At 45.5% G+C, this 20,242-nt stretch overlaps 1 protein-coding gene across 1 annotated transcript in view; it reads right to left on the bottom strand.

Annotated features, from left to right (window-relative positions):
* CLCN1 (chloride voltage-gated channel 1) overlaps window positions 1-20,242 on the bottom strand; it is a 30,905-nt gene that overhangs the window by 8,356 nt on the left and 2,307 nt on the right. The window contains exons 2-14 of the mRNA XM_054386626.1: window positions 15,627-15,780; window positions 14,984-15,115; window positions 13,533-13,661; window positions 13,295-13,428; window positions 12,863-12,940; window positions 10,425-10,503; window positions 7,500-7,625; window positions 6,758-6,842; window positions 5,399-5,500; window positions 3,316-3,400; window positions 2,593-2,742; window positions 1,541-1,610; window positions 11-121 (exon numbers count right to left, since the gene is read on the bottom strand). Coding sequence (XP_054242601.1) covers window positions 11-121; window positions 1,541-1,610; window positions 2,593-2,742; window positions 3,316-3,400; window positions 5,399-5,500; window positions 6,758-6,842; window positions 7,500-7,625; window positions 10,425-10,503; window positions 12,863-12,940; window positions 13,295-13,428; window positions 13,533-13,661; window positions 14,984-15,115; window positions 15,627-15,780 — 1,435 coding nt within the window. The remainder of the gene's footprint in view (window positions 1-10; window positions 122-1,540; window positions 1,611-2,592; window positions 2,743-3,315; window positions 3,401-5,398; window positions 5,501-6,757; window positions 6,843-7,499; window positions 7,626-10,424; window positions 10,504-12,862; window positions 12,941-13,294; window positions 13,429-13,532; window positions 13,662-14,983; window positions 15,116-15,626; window positions 15,781-20,242) is intronic.

Raw genomic sequence — 20,242 nt, 5'->3', positions numbered from 1 at the left:
TGAGACTCACCAATGACGGCATAGCCTCCAGGTAAGATCTGATAAAGGATTCCATCAAAGAGGATCCCATTGGGAAAAAGCGAGGCCATGATTTCCCCAACGAGGCGCCCAAACGCAGCACCTGCAAAACCGCACCCACAGTTAGGGTCTGTGCCCTCAGCACTCCCTGACAGGAACAACATCAACACTGAAAGGACACCAGGGACTAGAGAGGAATCCTCAGTCACAAAACAGAGGAGCTAGACCCTGAGAGGAGGAGGAGGCGCTAAGGGAGGTGAGGAGAGCTGAGCCCTGGCTGAGGCGCGGAGGCACAGCAGTGTTTGTGATCGAGAGGACTGCAGTGTCAGCCCGGCTGAGGCCCTTCACACTCATGCTGTGGGTGGCCAAGCACTAAAATCTCAGGTGGGGAGGGACTTTTGAAGGCCTTCTTCTGACCCTTGCCTGCAAGAGGGCTAATTTCAAAATGAGATCAAGTAACTCAGAACCTTGCCCAGACTCGTTTCAGAAGTGCATAAGGCTGGAGCTTCTCCAGCCCTTCTGGGCACCTTAACCAAGGAAAGAATTTTTTTTTCTTGTGACCCATCAGAATTTCCCAGGTTGCAGCTTGTGCCTTTACTTCCCATTTACTATGTGACTCTAAGAGGAGTCTTTGTAGCCTTTCTATCCCCTGCTCATTGGGTGGTGAAGGTCACAGTTAGATCCCCTCCAGGCCTTCTCGTCTGCAGGCTGAGCAAGCCCAACTTCTTCAGGCTCTCCTTATCTATTTTGTGCTCCAGCTCCCCAACAGTCTCAGTGGCCTCCACTGGCCTCATTGCACTTTGTCAAAATCTCTTGTATTGATGGACATGAGATGGCACAACATTCCAGAACTTACTGGCTGGGCTAACCTTGTTGTGGTTAGCCTTCACCATGGCAAGGTCCGGCTACTGTCTCTTGCTCAGCTGCTGCCTGCCAGAACCCAGAGGTCCTTGGCATTTCATTTAAGAGCTGTGGGTACTTAATGCTGAACTTCATGAGCTTGCATACTTCAGTCTAACACAGCCTGTCTTAATGTTAGCATCATAATCTTTAATTTGTTGGTGTTGCAATTAAAGCCACTTAAACCCCACTAAACTCCCATGTTGCTACATTTCAGTCAGAAGCACTGAGTATGTGGTGGGTTACACTGCAGGTACTAGCTCTGACAAGATCTCCTCTAGCTGGCCTTCAGAGGGAAAAGGAGCAAATACTCCTTGTTGTAGGGTGAAGGTCTTGCTGTAGATGATGTAGAGATACTAGAAGGCCATGGTTCTGGTGCCTTCCCACAGTGTGGCTTTCCTTCTGTAAAAGGAAAGGGATTTTCTCCTCAGCACTTGGATTTAGGGGGTAAGCAAAAGACAAAAGCAGACTCAGAGGCTGGTACATGGACCATTAACCCAGCTTGTCAGAGACAGCAAGAGATGACTCCTCACCCAGAAGAAACCTCCTGGACATGCACAATGTCTCTCTTAGCCTGTCCACCTGTCAGACCCATAGGCTGCAACACTGAATTGGAACTCACCAATAACAAAAACAGGCATGAAGCCTCCACAAGGGATTGGCATCGTGGTAGCAATGACAGACATGCAGAACTAGAACAGAGGCAGAGGGTATGGTTGTTACAGAGCAGCAACAGAATTTCATCCAGTCCCAACTCTACAGCCCAGCCTGTCAATCCATGAGGAGATGTTTGGAGGGATCTGGCAGTTCAGTCAGAAAGTGAAGAGTAAAGTGACTGTGGGGTGTGAAAGAGAGTTGGAAGAGCTCTAGCAACACACAAACACTGGCACAGAGGGTGACTGCAGTAGTGGCAGGAAAGATGAATAACCAAGGGGATGGATGAAAATGAGAACTCCTTTGCCTTGGACCTTAGGATTTGAGATTTCTTACTGCTCTGAACAGCCGAAACAACAAGGCTGTCAAAATTTCACAGACTTGGAAAGATTTCAGTGCAAAGTGAACCCAGAGGTCTCTCCCCCAACTCCCTGCTCCCAGAAGGGCTAGTTCTCCAAGCTAAAGCTTCCACAGACCAGAACATTTATTCTGCTGTTGCTTTCAGAGTAGTGAGTAAAACTGTTTCCAGCTGCATTTCTCCATCAAGCTATGGTACTACTAACAAATCCTTGAGCCTCAAACAGCTGTAGATTGTGCTTGCATATTTTTATTGCCTCCTATCTGTAGCCAGGAACATCATGTAGCAGGCTTTATTTAGGGCAAATATAAATTATCTGAGAGCTTATAACTGATTCATTTACTTATTCTGGAGCTTGAGAAATCTTTCCTGATGTAGTCTTCCTTACCACCTACTACACAGTGGGTACCAAAGGTCATTCAGCAGAGTGCATGAGGAAGATGACTTAGGGAGCAGTGAAGGAGGTCACTGTATTAAGGCTAGGAAACTATTCCCTAATAAATTTGGTGATCTCACAAGGTGGACATACATCACACAGAACTATGTATGAACCCACTGCAGTTGCAGGGTTTCATTCAACACCCAGCAGCTCCTCATGGGCAGTTCACAAACTATTTTAGAAAGGATCAAGAGCATTCACTCTGGGTGAGATGGTTTCCTACCTTCACAAGGAAGAAGAGCAGGATGGTGATGAAGACACTGACTTTAGGATGGATCCAGGCAGCAGATTTCCCCAGGATCTGAGTGTCCCCTGTGTACCTTGCCCAGGTATAGTTATCAAAGAGAGTGCTGATGGCTTCCCGTGGCATCAACTAAATGGCAAAAAAACCAGGCCTGAGCCATGAGCTAAGAAGGGGTAAATTCCATATGAATGATTAGCGTCATTCACATCATCGTTCAGCTGGCAGCAAGGCCACCTTCCCCATCAGAATTCATGTAAAGTGGGGATGGAAGGAGAGGGGGAGGTACACAATGGACAAACTGGAACACGGGGTGGGAGATCTGTGTATATGTCTGTATCTGTATCAGTGACGTGTTGGCCTCTGCTCCAGGAAAGCAGAGATTTTTACTTCAGTACTTCATGACTGTGAAACTTAATTTACATTTTTCACTCTTTAGGGAGAGAGATGGAACTTTACCAGAACTACTGAAAGGAAAACTACTTTTATGCACAGGGTAACACACCTTCCTTATTACTTGCTTAGGAGAGCAGACCCTTTCCAAGTTTCATATGAAGGGAATGGTCTCATGAGTCACAGAATACAGCCTGCCCTCAATCCAAAATCCTCCCATACCTTTCTTCCACTTTTCATCACATAGGTTAGTGGGGCACAGGAGAAGGCACAGCTGTTCCACAGAACTGCAAATACACATCCAGGTCTCACCTCTCCTGCCATGAACTGCCCAAATCCAGGAGGAAAAGTCGTACTTGCTATAAGGAAGGTAATAACCCCAGGGTAAATGAGGCGGCTGAAAAGAGAAAAAAGTCCATTAAAGCATAACCTCACATTCTCCTCTTACAAAACTGTCATTTCAGGATGATCAATGCTATTGCTGTGAGAGATCTCCAGTTGTCCTGCTTATGCTGGTCTTGCCTCCTCATCCCCCATGCAATGGATCCTATCCCAGTGGACTGAAATATAGGGGGTTCATATCTTTCTGCATGCATCTCTCTACTGCCTTCATTCTTAGGAGGAAAACTGCTTTTCCATCATCATGGTTTTGGGGAAGCTGTCTTTGTTGGGCAGTGGGCCTAGCTGTGCTAGGCCAGTGGGGGACAGCTGGGCAGCAGGCTGAAGCCATCTGCATTTTCCTGCTGCTGTGTTTCTGGATTCACTGTGGCACTTCACGGGCACTTAAGACAACATGAGTCTAAGCTGCCTCCATGTACTGGACTAATCCTGCCAGGCCTCCACAGACAACTTACTGTGTTCTCTACAGGAATTTCTGTCTGAGATGCTGTGGTATTTAGGAAGACTAAATGCAACCTTTAATTTTTTCAGCCTAAGGACCTACAAAATCCTGAGAAATTAGTCACAAATTTAAAGCAAATTCACACTTTTCAGGCTTTATTCCACTTCTCTCTACTAACTTTGTTTCACGGCTGTGCTGGTACTTGTGGGTAATGCTGCACAATGCAGAATGACCTTTTCTTCTTCCACATAGTAAATTAAGTCAGTCTAAACTTCTTTTTAGCTAGTAGTTTTCTTCTGCTCAGATTTGCAGCTTGCTAAGGAATATAGGATCTCCACACCTCCCAACTTAAAAAACTCAGAGCTTCAAACTTCTGTAAAGAGACTGAAGATTTAACAGTTTGCCACCTTTTATTCTTCAGGTTATAATTTTGGAAGTTACAACTTTATAAGGTGGTGGTGGTAGTGGTGGTTAAGTATCTCCAAGTGCCCTGTAAAAAATTAATTGCTAAGGTTTTTTATATTTTGCATTTCTCTTCCAAGCTGCAGTTCTCACTAATTGATTTCAGCTTTTTGGTTTGCAGGTCTGCAGTAATTGCAGCACATTCATTAGGATTTGGCCTGCATTTTGTCTGATCTTTAAAAAAAAATTAGATTTTAAAGACATAATTGTATTACATAAATTCATAGAATTCATAGATTCATAGAATGGTTTACGTTGGAAGGGACCTTAAAGATCATGCAGTTCCAAATCCCCTGCCATGGGGAGGGACACCTTCCACTAGCCCAGGTTGCACAAGGCCTCATCCAACCTGGCCTTGAACACCTCCAGGGAGGGGCATCCACAACCTCTCCAAGCAAACTGTTTCAGTGTCTCACCACCCTCACCAAAGAATTTCTTCCTGATCTACATCTGCCCTCCTCAAGCTTCAATCCATTCCCTCTTATCCTGTCACTACAAGCCCTTGTCAAAAGTCTCTTCCCAGTTCTCCTGTAGCCCCCTTCAGGTACTGGAAGACTGCTCTAAGGTCTCCCCTCGATCCTTCTCCAGGCTGAACAGCCCCAGCTTTCTCAGCCTGTCCCCATAGGGGAGGTTCCTCAGCCCTCTTCATGGCCTCCTCTGGACCTACTCCAGGAGCTCCATGTCCCTCTTATGCTGGGGGCAACTTCAGTTCTATTTGATAAAACCTAACTGATGCTGAATTATTTTTTTATCCATTCTAAAAAAATAAACAGAAGCAGAATGGTCTTAAGAAACATGACCACAGATTTTTCCAATTTAAAATATTTTCTTTCCTATCCAGTTTCTCTTTTCCTATTACTACATATTACAGAGCCTCCCTTTGAAATCAAGAAGCTACTTGAAAGTATTGAGGCAGATCCAGACTGAAGACAATCCAGTGCAGAACAAACTCTTTTGATATTTATGGATATATTTTTACTGTCCTAACACTTGAAATCCTTCTACTGGCTTCTAGGAAGCATTTGTTACTATCTAGTACCAGTAGGGTATACAAATCTGGTCCCTCAAGAAAGTATCTTCAAAGGCACTCACTGTTTGGTGAGGAACTGGCTCAGTGCTGTGTGACGTCGGATGCAGAGAACCACCTGGCGATTGAAATAAACAAAAAACGCTCCAAGGAATCCAGAGCAAATCCTAAAGTGGAGATAAGGAAATAAAATCATGCTGAACAACATACACAAACCATCAGCCAAGACATTTAGTTCAAGTGGTTTTAATTTTCAGCTGTTTATGAAGTCTTTCAAATGTCTCCTGGAGAATTACTCCTACAGCAACTCACCTGCAGACATCGACTCCCTGATAAAGGGAGAGGTTATTTTGCAGCAATTTGTCATACACACTGAAGCCTTTTACTAGCTACATTTTTTCTTACTCAGAGGAAGAAATCCTATCTATAAAAATCTATAAAATAATCTATTAAAAGGGACTGACAGATCTCAGTGGGGGCTGACAAAGAGCAACTAAGCAAAGACTGGTATTGTCAGAAGTTAGAGTTCAGGGTGGATCAAGAAACAGTAAAAATGAAGTGAGTTTAACTCTGATTCAGCACAATAATGCACCTCTGATTGAAATACATATCCTATAATAGCAACTCTTGGCAAGGGAGGGGATTCTGCCCCTTTACTCTGCTCTGCTGAGACCCCACCTCAAATACTGCATCCAGTTCTGGTGTCCTCAGCATAAGGACACAAGTTGGAGCAAGTCCAGAGGAGAGCCACCAAGGTGATCCAATGGCTGGAGCTCCTGTGCTATAAGGATGGTCTGAGGGAGCTGGGGTTGTTCAGCTTGGAGAAGAGGAGACTCTGAGGGTACCTTAGAGCTGCCTTCCAATACCTGAAGGCATCCTACAGGAAGGCTGGAGCTATTCTAGGATTCTATGATTGTCACTAAAGCAAAGTGTGTCATTTCTATCACCCTAATCACTAAGGCCTGTGTTCCTCAATGGAAATGTCCTCAAGTTGCAGCAGAGGAGTTTTAGGTTGGCTATTAGAAGAAATGTCTTGACTGAAAGGGTTGTCAAACACTGGAACAGGCTTCCCAGGGAGGTGCCTGGAAGTGTTTAAAAGAGGCAGAGATGTGGTGCTGAGGAACATGGTTTAGCCCCAGCTTTGGTAGAGTTAGAGAATGGTTGGCCTCGATGATCTTAAAGGGCTTATCTAACCAAAATGATTCTGTGATTCTATGAAAGAAAATAAGTGCTTCATAATACCCCCATTTCCTTCCCTGGCGGGTGTGCCACTTCTGAAGATGGGATCCCAACAAGTAGAGGCCTTATTTGTGCCAATCAAGATGTCTAAAAGAAATTGTATGTAACTGGTTTGCAAAAGAATTCCTAACAGAGCTCACATGGTAACTCTTGCAGAGCAAAGAGTCAGGTTCCTGGCCACTTACCCTATCACAGCAAAGGCTGGCAGCTCCTGCAGATCAAAGGGGAAATCCATGCGAAAGTTTGTTCTGAAGAGGGCTGTGATGGTATCTGTGAGAGAAGAAAGAGGTAGAGGAGTAAAGAAGACACTCAGGTAAAAAGTTAAATGCCATAAAACCTAGGGGTAGGAACAGGGGAACTAGTTTATACATTCTCCTTGTGGTTTCATAACCTTCTATACAGTACCACGGATTGGCTCTGGTTTAGCAGTGACTGTTTTGGAGCGCTTGAACCCCAAGCATTCTTAGATGGTACAGGACTGTTTTCAGAGGCTGTGTATGTACCCTTAGTTACAATCCCAGATTAAAGGGGGTTCTTTTCTTCTACCATCCATTCTCTTCCCACTACACTGACTCTGAAAACTCTCTTTGCCAAGGCAGCCAGTGCTTACCTGTCTGGAGAAGCTGTGCCATGCACAGTTGTGATTGCCTTCTAGAAACAAAACTCATCACCTCTGAAGTTATGTCTGCAAAATTTTTTTCCACTGACACCATAGGAATGAAAGTCATAGAAATCAGAGGTGCAAAAGATCAGCTAAACCCCAGGTTCTCCATCCCTCTGATCACCTTTTTGGCCTCCTCTGGACCCACTCTATAAACTCCATGTACCTCTTATGCTGGGGGCACCAGAAGTGGACATGATGATGGAAAATCATAAATTAATAGAGCAACTTACGTACAAAGAGAGCGGGAATGGTTCTTAGCTTACCTGCATCTTTGTTCCAAACAGCAAGGACTCGGAAAATGAACGCACTGAAGGTAGCTGCAAAGAAACCTCTCCAGTAATTGCGGACAGCAAAGTAAGTGGATGTGACCTCAATGCTGAAAAGGACCCCTAGAAAGGGTTGGAAAGGAAGCAAAGTTACAATCAGAAGTGCAATGTTAGAAGTATGAGAAAGGCTTCTAAATAGTTTTCTAGAGCAGTGGTCTCCACACTTCTCGGACTGTGCACCTCTACCAAGACAAGAATTTTGAGCACACTCCCCAGTGTCTGTGTATTTATTTCAAAACCAGGTATATAGGTTACTGCACTTATGGATTATATACAATATGAAACATACCCAAACCCCAGCAATAAAAAAAAAAGGATGAGATTAAGATGAAATAACGAACAAAAAAATGGATTTGTTTTATTAATGGAACAGATTTTTTTTTTGGTTGCTCACTAAAAATAATTATAACCTTTTTAAATTTTGAGAATCTTGGGCTAGCACTGTGATGCAGTGATTCAAAGGTCTCCTTCTGTGTTCAGTTGGTTTTGGTCTCAATGGCTGTCACAGCTGGAAAAGATTCCTCACAAAGCTAGATAAATTCAAGCCCAAGAAATGCATCACTGGCTGTGCTGCCCAAACCAAGACAGTGATTTTTCACTCATGTAGAATCACAGAATCATTAGGCTGGAAAAGACCTCCAAGCTCATCAAGTCCAACCATAACCCAACTACCATGACCACTAAACCATATCCTGAGGCACCACATCTACAGCTTCTTGAACACCTCCAGGGATGGTGACTCCATCACCTCCCTGGGCAGCCTGTTCCAACCCCTCTCCACCCTTTCAGTGAAGAAGTTTTTCCTAATGTCCAACCTGAACCTCCCCTGGCACAACTCAAACCCATCTCCTCTCATTCTATTGCTGGCTACTTGGGCGAAGAGACCAACACCAGCCTCACTCCAACCTCCTTTCAGGTAGCTGTAGAGGGTAGCAAAATCTCCCCTCAGCCTTCTCTCCAGACTAAACAACGGCAGCTCAAATGTCCACTACTTGTGCAAAGATTTGTGCTGAGATGTGGATAGCAAGTTTCCTTCTTCCCTGCTGTCAATCAATTGCTCTTGCACACTAATCAGAAGCAGCTGCATCTTTATATCTTTAACAAATGGGTTCAAACCCCACTGAAATGGGAAGGTTTTAAAACAGGCTAGAAACCTCTGTTTCCAGGTTTAAGTGCACAGGCATGAGAGTTTTGGAGGTGACACACTTGCCTGGTATTTGTCAGCAACTTCACAAAACCTCCACAGGTTCCTTTTACAAAGCACCTATTCTCTCAGCCCTGTTAGAACACTACTTTCACCTTGAAGAGATTGCATCAACTAGGTTTTATTTTTCAAAAATCATTGCTTGGTAGCATGCTACTGACAGATGCTCATCATCACAGAGAAGATCAGCAACTTCAGAGCACTTGGGTTTGTGAAAGAAAAATGTGCAGCTGGTCTTAGACAACTCTTCTAAACCCCTTTGTCCTGAGATAAGCAGGACATGATACAAAGGATTTTCATAGTGGCTCCCCAGCTAATTACAAAATAGCATAAAGATTCTACCAGCTCAAGGTCTTGTTTTCATTAAATTAGCCACATTGATGACATCCTGTAGCATTTTGTGCATGTCTGGCACCCATTTCTCTGGTGTGATAGCTTGCCTGCTGCCTTCCAATATCTGAAGAGATCCTACAGGAAGGCAGCAGAGGGACTTTTCATGAGGGTGTCTAGAGACAGGACAAGGGGGGATGGTTTGAAGCTGAAAGACAGCAGGGTTAAACTGAATCTTAGGAAGAATTTCTTCAGTATGAGGGTGGTGAGACTCTGGAATAGGCTGCCCAGGGAGGTTGTGGATGCTTCTTCCCTGGAGGTTTCTATATCTAGGCTGGATGAGGCCTTGAGCAGCCAAGTCTAGTTGAGAGATGCCTTGCCCATGGTGAGGAGGTTGGAATAGATGATCTCTGAGGTCCCTTTCAATCTGTAAAGCACTGGATTGAATATCACATGGTTTGAAATGTTACTGAAAAACTGGTGGAGGTTTGTCTTCATGGCAGCTTTTAAATGTCTTGCTAATTGTGATGGTTTCAGAGTGCCAGTAGCTAACATCTCAGAGCACGGTGTACACTCATCATTAATAACAGCAGAGGTAAATCCATAGTTAACACAGCCTTTGATAATTCTGATTGGTTTATGGCCAGTTTGGTCTTCTGTACCTCATACTGTGGCTGCCTAGGAGCCTGTACTAGGAGAAGAAATGTCAGCTCTGACATTTTCTTGTCATTCATCTGTTAGTGTTATCTTCAGCCAAAAGCCTCTTCACAGGAATCTTTTAAAGACACTTGTCCCTTTTGTGAGGGTTAGTTAATACTAACTAATATAATCCCCAAATCCACTGGATCTGGCACACTGCAGTATGCTGAAAGCAAGCAAATGAGTGAGTGCATCACTGCCAAGCCTCCGTGTTGGGAACAACTCCATCCAGAGGACTCCTGGTGCCCTGTATGTGACACAGGGGCCATCTGACACATGGCCCAGGTGAGGACACCACTGCCACTACAGATCCTGAAGATTACTGAAGTTCATTTATAGATAAAAAAACAAATTAGAAATCCAGTATTTCCTTCTGACATCCCACAGCCTGTGCACTCCCTGGAGTGTGCACACTGCAATCTGAAGACCACCGTTCTAGAGAGCCTTCTTCCCTTGCCTCCCCAAGGCTGCCGGTGCAGACAAAAGACTGTCAGAGATGCTGGGTAGTGCTAAAAGGAAGTTTCTCTATTCAGAGCAGGTGACAGCCCAAAAAAAGGAAAGGGGGAGAGGAGGACTAGGCAGGAGAGGATTTAGGTACCTGAGACAAAGGAAACAGAACAGCCACTTGCCTCCAAGTGGTGTCCCAAAGCAGCAGCCGACCCCCACAGCACAACCCACAGTCAGGACATCGGTGTAATAGTATGGCTGCTACTGGTGAGACAGAGAAAGAGAGACAGACAGAACACAAAGGCAAGAAAGCAGAGAATGACTAACAGGATTGGCAGATATGGCCACATGCTGGCACCCAGCTTTGACACCAGTCTCACAGTTATAGCTACGTTCATCTTACTTCTCCTTTCTGGATGGCTTCAAATTATTCAAAAGACAAGACCTGGTGCATGAGAAAAGACACACCTGGAACCACATCTTCAAGACACATGGAGAAGGCAGCATCTCATCTTTCAGTGAAATGTGCACATCTCTGTCACTGCAGAAGAGGTGCCTTGTGGAGAGTCCATAAGTATGCTTTACTCCTCCTTTACTCACACAGAGGTTCTCAGGATGCATGTGCCAGAGAGTGTCTCAGAAAAGCCACCCTGTGAGTCTGTGTGCATAAAGCACATGCACATCCAGAACCAAGAGTGGAAGGATTCTGAAGATGTCTCCTTAGGTAGGCGACTAAGTAACAGATCACCTGGTAAAGCACTGTGCTGTCCTGGTGACAGTCATGGTAATAAAGGGAAATGGAAGACATAAAATGTAGATTCAGTTTTGGAAGGCACAAAGATCTTGAAAGGGAGAACCTGCTCTTCCACTCCTTCTCCAATAACTTGTCCCTGAAATGCCTGAAGAACGGCAAAAGGTGAGCAGATAAGTTTTGTTTTGTCTAAATCCTCATTTGGTCCCAAAGTAGCCTGTTATATGTCAAATGAGTGTTTTGGGAAAGAGTGGTCTGCATCATGGTGGGAATCTGAGTAGCCAGGCTGAATTCTAAGGCCATGGATCACTACGAATTCTTGTTTACCTAAGCAGGTGCTAGAGCCTCAACTAGAAGTTGTCTCAAGCCTGTCTTTGCACTACACAACAACAAAGGGCCATGGACCACTCCCTGACCCAGAACAATGTGTCCTTACCCATAGCTTTGTCCTAGGTAACTTCTGGGCCCTCTTAGTGCCCCTCTGTCCTTAGCACATAATCATGTGTAGAAAAGGGATGGGGTTCAGTGTAAGTGTCTGGAGCAGTGGGAGGGGTGTGTCATGTCCCACCAGCATGGTGATTAGCAGCTGGAGACTGGGGGAACATGCACATGGTCTGGAGCATAGCAAGCAGAAATTAGAGCTGTTCAGAGGTGAAGAGTCTGACGGAACAGTGTCGAAGAACAGTGTGAGACAGAGACCTCTTGCAGCTACTGAGAATTTCTTGTTCCACAGGGCATCTCCTGGCACCCAGCACTGTGTCAGAGCGCTGGTGCTATAGCCAGACAGACCTGACCAGACCAAGAGTACCAGAGTGCACCTGGAAAAGGTAGGTTGAGCACCTCTGCTTGTCAAGGGCTACACCAGCTTTTCAAATCCATTTTGAGAGCTCCTTATTAACACACAGCAACAACCTTGTGTTCCCTGCTACCAGTTACATGCAAAAAGAACAAACTCATGCTGCTAAAGGTATCTGTGTAGAACTCTTCTGAGAGCAAGGAATCTCACAGCAAGAGTTGTACATGAAATGTCACATAGAGGAAGACACTTGCCTCCAAGAAGAGCCCTGAAGCAACATCCAGCCCCAGCTGCACAAGCCGCCACCTGAAGTCGAGCTGCTTATGCACCTTCTGGAACAGAGAGTGCAGCCAGCAGGGCATGCTGAGGTTAGAGGGAGCAAAGCCAGGGGTTAGCATCTAGAGCACTGAAACAAAGCAAGTCAGTAGCAGATCCAGCCACTGCTATTACAAACAGCAGGCTCCACACACTTCAGTGTTGCCTCTGGTCCTGCCAGTTGATCTTCAGCAGTGACACCAGGTCCTTCTGCACAGACAGGATCTACTTAAGTAGAACAGCACCTTCCACAGTTGTATTACAATCAGTTCTGCCAGCAGCCTGCACCTGAAGCAGTTCCTGCACTGAGCTTTATGTGCAGCTAACAGATTTTTGTACAGTGATCAGCCTGCACAGGCTGTTCTGCAACAGCCAAGGCCCAGACATAGTGTGTCTATAATTAGCAGTGCTGTGTAAATTTGGCTTAAATACAAATTAATCTTTGTCTACAGCTACTTTTCTAAACAGATGATGATCACAGCTCAAAGATATCAGACTGAAAACATGTCACACATATTCCCACCCAGCCTCTGTGTAGCAGGTAGGTAACACTGGTGGGCCTGCACAGTTATTTGAATGGGTATCTGGCCTTCCACCATTCTCTTTGGCTTGTGTTTTACTGCGCTGTGGCAGAACAGCGAACTCGATCCATATGTGTCCTCTATGCTTTGTGGCCCACCAGTATCATCCTGCAAGTCTTAGGAGTTCAGCCTGTGGAAGCCTGTACACCTGTACATGCAGGTGTACATGAGCCTTACCTCATAGACACCACAGAAGATTGACATGAACTTGCTGAGCACTGCAGCACAGATGCTGGCAATATGCACAAAAGGGCCCTGCAAGAGAAGAAAAGGAAGAAATCAGAGGGACCTACCCTCTGGTTACTCACATCCATTGAGTCATACCAGATCTCATAATTTCTCTTTGGCCACCTCAGCCACTCCTCCGATCTTCTTTTTTTCCCCTCTCAAAGACTATCTGACTTTACTTCTTTGAAATTTTCTCTATCAGGCCTTTCAAAGGAATTAAAATGACCACCTGAAGATAAGTGTTGCTAGAAAGAGAAAAGCTTTGAGAATAGGAATGGTGGAAAAAAAAAACAAAAACATTTATAGACTCTTCTTCCAGAGGCAGCTCCTCCCTCTCCCCAGACCCCAGCCACGACTGCACATGAGAACAGCAATATTCACCTCTTTCCCCACAGGCATGCCACTTCCAAGCCCAGCTGTGAGGGCTACAACTTTGGCCACAAAAGCCTTGGGAGTGAGATACTCCTTGAGGACGACTCCCCTCATAATGGTCTTGAGCTCTGGGATCCCAGATCCTGAAAACGAGAGCAGAGTAGGGGATGAGCAAAAGCTGTAGGCAAATGGAGTAAGGAAGATGAGACAAAACAAGAGCAGATCTTGGCATGCCCTCTGCCCTCACCAACAGCCTGCGGAGAGATGAGGTGGCAGAAGAGGGCCGCAAACAGAATAAGAGCAAGTGGGAAGGAGACCCACACCAGGTACTGCAGGGGAACACTTGGCTGCACCTTTCTGTACATCCACTTGTAGGCTGTGGACAGACAAAGAAAGAAGTTGTCAGTAACCAATAGCTGCCCCAAACACACCAAAGTGTCACGCCCTGGCTAAACCTGCCCATCCCAAATCTCCCTGAGATTCTAGTTTTCCAAGACAAGCCTTGTTAATTTTGAGTACAGGTTCCAAATAAAGCAGGAGTTCTGCAGGATAGATAGTGGTGGCTAACTCTGTTCTCAGACACCAGTAATACCTGTGCCCAAAGGTAGCAGAGGAGGTGTGTTGCAAGTAGTTGTAAGGATCAATCACCCTACAGGGTCTATTCCTTTGTCAGACTGAGGGCCCAAGCCAGGTGCTGAATGATAATAAAATGGTCCCCCAATAGCTAGTGCCCTCTCCTCCAACTCAGTCACATGAAAAATCATTCCTTCAGAAAAACAGCAGCACGAAGAGAGCTGTGCCAGCTGTCAAAACAGCAGTGGTACCATTGCTCAACCAGGTGCAACAACATGAGCTGCCAAGAATCCAATCTGAGCTTCGGTTCCTGTGCAAAGTCATCTTCTTTGCCTGAGCTGACTCCCCACACAGCTGGAGATTGAGACTTGGTGGAGAGAAAGGAAAAAAACCCAAAGGGCTGAGCTTCAGAAACTTTAAAGGACAGAGGTTCTCTGGTAGGATTAGCCAGATGCCAGGTAAAGGAACAGTGCAGTTAACAGGATGTGGGAAATGTTATGTGTGTGCACCAAGATGGGGCAGGAAGATCTTGGAATTCTTACAGCTAGAAAAGGGGAGACACACCGGAGGACAAATGCAGGGGAGGGATAGAAGAAATTGAATAGGAGATTTTTGTGAAAAGAGCCAAAGGAGAGAGCACCCTGTGGCCAGGTATGGCAGGGCATTGGCTGAATGAAAACTGGAAAGAACAATACAAAGGTAAAAAGCAGAAACAGTATCAGAAAGCATCTAAGAGCCCCTTTTCCTCTCCATATCCCATGCGCTCACATGGGGAGGATGGGAACCAATATAATAGGAAGGAATACAGTCCCACTTCCCAATGCCCCTACATATGCATAGGTGCAGGACAGAAAAGGAGTCACAAACATGGTTTGTCTTTGATTCATCGTGCACACATCCTTTGTTTCTGCCTGCTTACTTCCATGTTTTTCCCTGCCATCCCTTTAAAGAATCTCTCCTTAGTTAAGCTTTTCTCTGACATGTTTCAAGTACTTCAGAATTGCCAGGCAGTGAAGGGTGAAGATGGGACACGGATGCTAAAGGAGGAGGAGCACGGGTCACTGGCCTTTCTAAAATATTCACATCATGTACAGTGCTCTTCTGCAACACCTGCATCAGACCCACCCTGTAGGCTCTTCGCACTGGCATAATCCATTCCCCAGCTCACCAACGCCATGACCAGACCCAACAGAACCAAGAAGATCCAATCCTCTCCCAGCTTCTTGGTAACATACTTCTGGATGCGCCAGGCACAGTCTGTGGAAAGAAGAGCACGCCAGAAAGACTGAGGGAACAGAGAGAAGCCTGTGTCTCTCTCTTTTCTCCTGTGCTGAGAACTGACTACAATAAGAATTTACTTGGAAGCATCATTGGCTTCATGTTGAAGGACTGGTACCTATCCCCCCTCCTACACAGTTCTGCAAATCAGTTTTTAAAAAAAACCCCAAATAGGTTTGGGAAGGGCAGAATTTAACATCTTGTGCGCTAGCAACAAAAACTCTGAAGCAGAAAAGTAATTTTCCTCGAGTAATAGAGATCTGTTGTGGAAAAAATTATTAACTTGGGACTGGCCTTTTTCCAAACAGATTTTTTCAATCTGATGAAAGCTTGCATGAAAAAGTCTTTTTCACCCACTGTGATTCCTTTTCCTTCCTCCTTCCTTGCTTCTTCCCAGTCACAATTTTCTTGTCTTTATTCCTTGCTTAAATTCCACCCTTCTGGCTGGCTTACCCAATATCTGAGGTAGTAGAAGATGGATTGACCCTACCTTGACATTTGGAATAGTGCTCCTCTTTGATCTCCACTTGGCTCTCACGTTTCCGGGGTCTTTCATTGCTCTCTTGGGCCTGCTTCCTATTCAGTACTTTTGCAGCTTCCTTCTCGGTAAAGTCAGTTATCTGCTCTGTGTATTTGCCATAGAGCTAGAGAAGCAGAAAGCAAGAGATATCAGAAGGAAAAGAGCAGGCAAATGCTCCTTCACAAACAGCATTAGAGATGAAAAGGCAGATCTGCAAACAGTCCAAGGGCCAGAACAAAAAGTACCCAAGCAGGGAGACAGAGAAAACCTCAGGTAGGAGTTTTTCTTTTCTTAGAGGTTTGCTTTCTTAGTTTTCTTTTTCCTTTCTCGTTCCTTCCTTCCTAATCTCTCAAAAATATTTTCATCTCCTTTTTCAGGGTACAAAACATGATCACAGATTATTAATTGCTTTCTAACAATCTGAGAAAAAGCTGGATGTGGTCTGAAGATACTGAGCAGGCTTTCTGGAGGTACAAAAGAAGGTCAAACAAGTTCAGATGAGGCAGCCACCCTCAGCGCTGTCTCATAGATTTCAGCAGCACTGTGAAATGTCTCTGAAGGTTGTGAGAGGAATTACAGCACCAAACAGGCTGCAGGAATGTCCTGCATCTGTTCCTTCTGCTGCCAAAGAATGCTTCACAGGGCACACAGCCACCAATGCGCCTGTGGAGGAAAAGCATCAGCATCAGCTCAGAGGTCTCACGAGGGTACTGAGCACCTCCTCCCTTTACTTACCCAAACCATCGTGCTAAGTCCAATCATGTCTCCAATTCCTCTGAATTTCATAACCACTTCATCTAGTCTTTGCCTTCAGACGCTAATCTGCAAATGCAATTAGTTCCATGCAATTCCCAACCAGACACACATGCTCAATGACATTTCAGAGATGGCAAACCTGGCAGTTGTGCTGTCTTATCAGCCATGAGATCCTGACTGTGCCCCACGTTTGTTCACCAGGTGCCCTGAAGAGCAGCTATCCTGCCTCGTCCTTTCAGAGCACAGATGGCAAAGACGTGCATTGGAGAAGCAGACTACAAGCCTCTTCTCATCAGTGAAGCTTCTTCCTTCAATGAACCACCTCGGGCTTCACTTGAGGCATGGCCTGTGATCTTGATCAGATCACTTCACGTCTGCAAGGTGATCATTTGCTTCCTGCCCAGCAAGACATCTGCTTTGCAGAGTGGCAGAAGTGAGCAACGCTTTGACCAGCAGAAGCAGACACTTCAGCTGGAGACTAACAAGACACATGAAACACTTAGGAGACTTTTCTGTTTGACAGATATGCCTCCTCCTTTTGAGGTGACATAGGAGATGTGGCTCCTATTCCCCTGAGATCACACAGATTCAGCAACTCACAGAGAGATTTACATTCGAAGGCCTCTCTGGAGGTTACCAGCCCAAGCCTCTGCTCACAACATGCAACTCCAAAGCCAGATTAGGCTGCTTGAGACCTTGTCCAGACAACTTCTAAACATCTTCAAGGGTGGAAATTCCCAGGCTTCTCTGAACACTTGTCTCAGTGCCCTGTCAGTTCATGTTTCCACATAATGAATATGATTGAAGGTCTCAATTTGTTTATTTGTTTGCATATAGTCCTTAGGAGACCCTTGAACCATGTATGACAGCTCCCTTTCAAGACCCTGGGGTTCTTTTCCCAGAACACACATTTCAGTTGTTCAAAATGACCCTGTTCTTAAGGTGGCTTAGCTGCTGCTTCTTAAACAAACTAATCCCATCTAAGCATCCCAAAGTATTCTTCCATTCATCACTGTATTGAAGGATGGCAACTTCATTGTCGTTGTTAACCACACGATGACGAACACACTGTAGGCAATTTAAGATCTGCCCCTCGTAACACACAGTGGACAGCAAAAAACCAGGCTGAAGAACTCACATCCAAAGCAACTCATCACCTACAGAAGCCAGGCCTAACCAGCAGATTCTCTCACTGTGTCTGTTTCAACCAGAAATGCCAAGGACCAGCACAGTTTGGACAAATGCATCTTCACATCACTCCAGCTAATGGTTCATTGCCTTTACATGGTCATAAGGGACAAATTTACATCACATACAGCTTTAATCCACACTATGAATTCCAACTTCTGCCAAGTACAATGTTCAAAGTAGTCTTCCATCTGGCCAGATGGAACACCATGACAGTATAACAGAATCCTAGAATGGCTTAGGTTGGAAGGGACCTCAGAGATCATCTACTGCAACCTCATGCCATAGGCAGGGACACCTCTCAACTAGACTTGGCTGCTCAAGGCCTCATCCAGCCTGGCCTTGAACACCCCCAGGGAGGAGGCATCTGCAAACTCCCTGGGCAGCCTGTTCCAGAGTCCCACCACCCTTGTACTGACAAACTTCTTCCTAAGATCCAGTCTAAGCCTGCTCTCCCTCAGCTTCAAACCATTCCCCCTTGTCCTAGACACCCTCATGAAAAAACCCTCTGCAGCCTTCCTGTAGTATCCCTTCAGGTACTGGAAGGCAGCAGGCAAGCTACCATCAAACGTGTTGGGCCAGAAAAGGTACCATCACACACAGCTTGGCTAAATGCTGAGTGAGATCATGGCAATGGTGCAAAAAACACCTGAGGGTGTAAATACCACTGAAGAGAGTGAAAAAGAAAACAACCCCCCCCCCCCAAAATATAAAAATCCAGGGAGAAAGCATAATAAAGGCTGAGTTAATGTTCAGGGATACAGAATTCCTTAATGTTTGAATGCAAACCAGCAGGATTTGTCTTTCCAAGAAAAGATGGAGAAGTGTCATTGCTTGAGTAGTAGAGGAAAAGCTGCACAGAATCCCAGGGCAAAAATATCTACAGCACCATGATCTCAAAACTCAGCACATGCACGCAACTGCCTTCCTCTCACAGTCCAAGGCCTGAGCCATTTCCCAAGCCACCCAGACCACACAGTATCTTCTCCACAACATACTCCAGTCCTGAAATCCCTTCCCCAGCATTGCCACTGCATACTAGTTTAAATCTGCGACAGCCTTGGCCCTACTGCTCACCCCTCTCACTCCCACCATGGAGTCATCCTGCTGTTCCTGAAATCATGGAACAATTTGGTTGGAAAAGACCTTTAAGATCATTGAGTCTAACCATTATATAACTCTACCAAGGCTGGGGCTAAACCATGTCCCTCAGCACCATATCTCTTCCTCCTTTAAACACCTCCATCTTCCTGGGCAGCCTGTTCCAGTGTTTGAAAACCCTTTTATGAAGAAGTTTCTTCTACTGTCCAATCTAAACCTCCCCTGGGGTAATTTGAGGCCATTTACTCTTGTCCTGCCTTCTCTAGGTAGAAGAGACCAACCTCCACCTCACTCCCACTTCCTTTCAGGGAGTTGTAAAGAGCAAAAAGGTCTCCCCTCAGCCTCCTCTTCTCCAGACTAAACAACCTCGGGTCCCTCAGCTGTTCCTCACCAGAACTGTTCTCCAGACCCTTGACAGCTTTGTTGCCCTTCTCTGGACCATCAGAGAAGGCATCACCAGTGCCAAGTACAGGTGCACACTCACTTTCCAGGTACTGCTGGCCACACTATTCCCAATCCAGGCCAGGATGCTGGTGCCCTTCTGGAGCACCTTTTCTACAGTCAGGGGTGACACAGCTTCTAAATCTGATACCAGCTACAGCTGCAGAAAGAGAACAATGCCAGCTCCTGCAGTGCATGAGGATGGACATTTTTGTCAATGTATATTACATCACCTGTCATCTATCTGCTGTCTCCTAACTGCCCCAAATCACCTGTATATTACTATTATTATCCTACCATTATTATCATATCTCTAAACCACTATCTGTTTTTTGACCATCAGTTATCCATTCAGCTTAAGGCCAAAGACCAGGATTTCACTATTCTGGGCCTTGTGCAAACTCATTTAATCACAAAGCGAGTCTGACACAGCTTCCAACTTCCAGCTACACCAGAAGGCAACTGTTAGCAAAGGCACAACAGAATCCAATTCCCTCTCTGCCAACCCTTTCAACAGATGACCTTGGAGAAAGAAATCTTCGTGGCTACAATCACGGGAATGGATGTTTGTGCAGTTATAACATGAACACAGATCCCTCCTGTGTAAAGGATGGCTGGCAAAATACACATCTGCACAGCTAGCTTGGTGTGGACAGAAGATGTCTGCACACTACAGCAGTGTACATGCATGTGTCTACATGATTGTGTAAGTAAAAGTATTTCTAGGACATCTTTTCCAGTAAATCCATAAATGCAGCTGCCTGATTTTTAGGCTGTAAGTTGTGTTCAGCAATGTTGCTTGCTCAAGGACCTTACTGCCTGTACCTGTGCATGGGGACACATCTGATGACATGCTTGACAGTGCTGTCAAGATGCTTACCTGCATCCATTGACCTGCACCTCTCTGGAGCTGAGAACAGAGGTGCTCCACTGGCAGGCAGAAAGAGCATGGAGGTGGATTGCACTGCCTCACTGTGTCATCTGCTTGTGGAAGTGGTGTCCAGATGTGTAGGACCAGCAGACTGGGTGCATGCATGTGAACTGAGAAGGTTTTGTGCATGGATGTGCTTCATTGGAGACAGCTTGCACCCCACAGCTCC

The sequence above is a fragment of the Indicator indicator genome, chromosome 14, assembly GCF_027791375.1.
Source record: "Indicator indicator isolate 239-I01 chromosome 14, UM_Iind_1.1, whole genome shotgun sequence".
NCBI lineage: Eukaryota > Metazoa > Chordata > Aves > Piciformes > Indicatoridae > Indicator > Indicator indicator.
The sequence above is the reverse complement of the archived record's forward strand: the minus strand, read 5'-3'. Positions and strand labels throughout refer to the sequence as shown.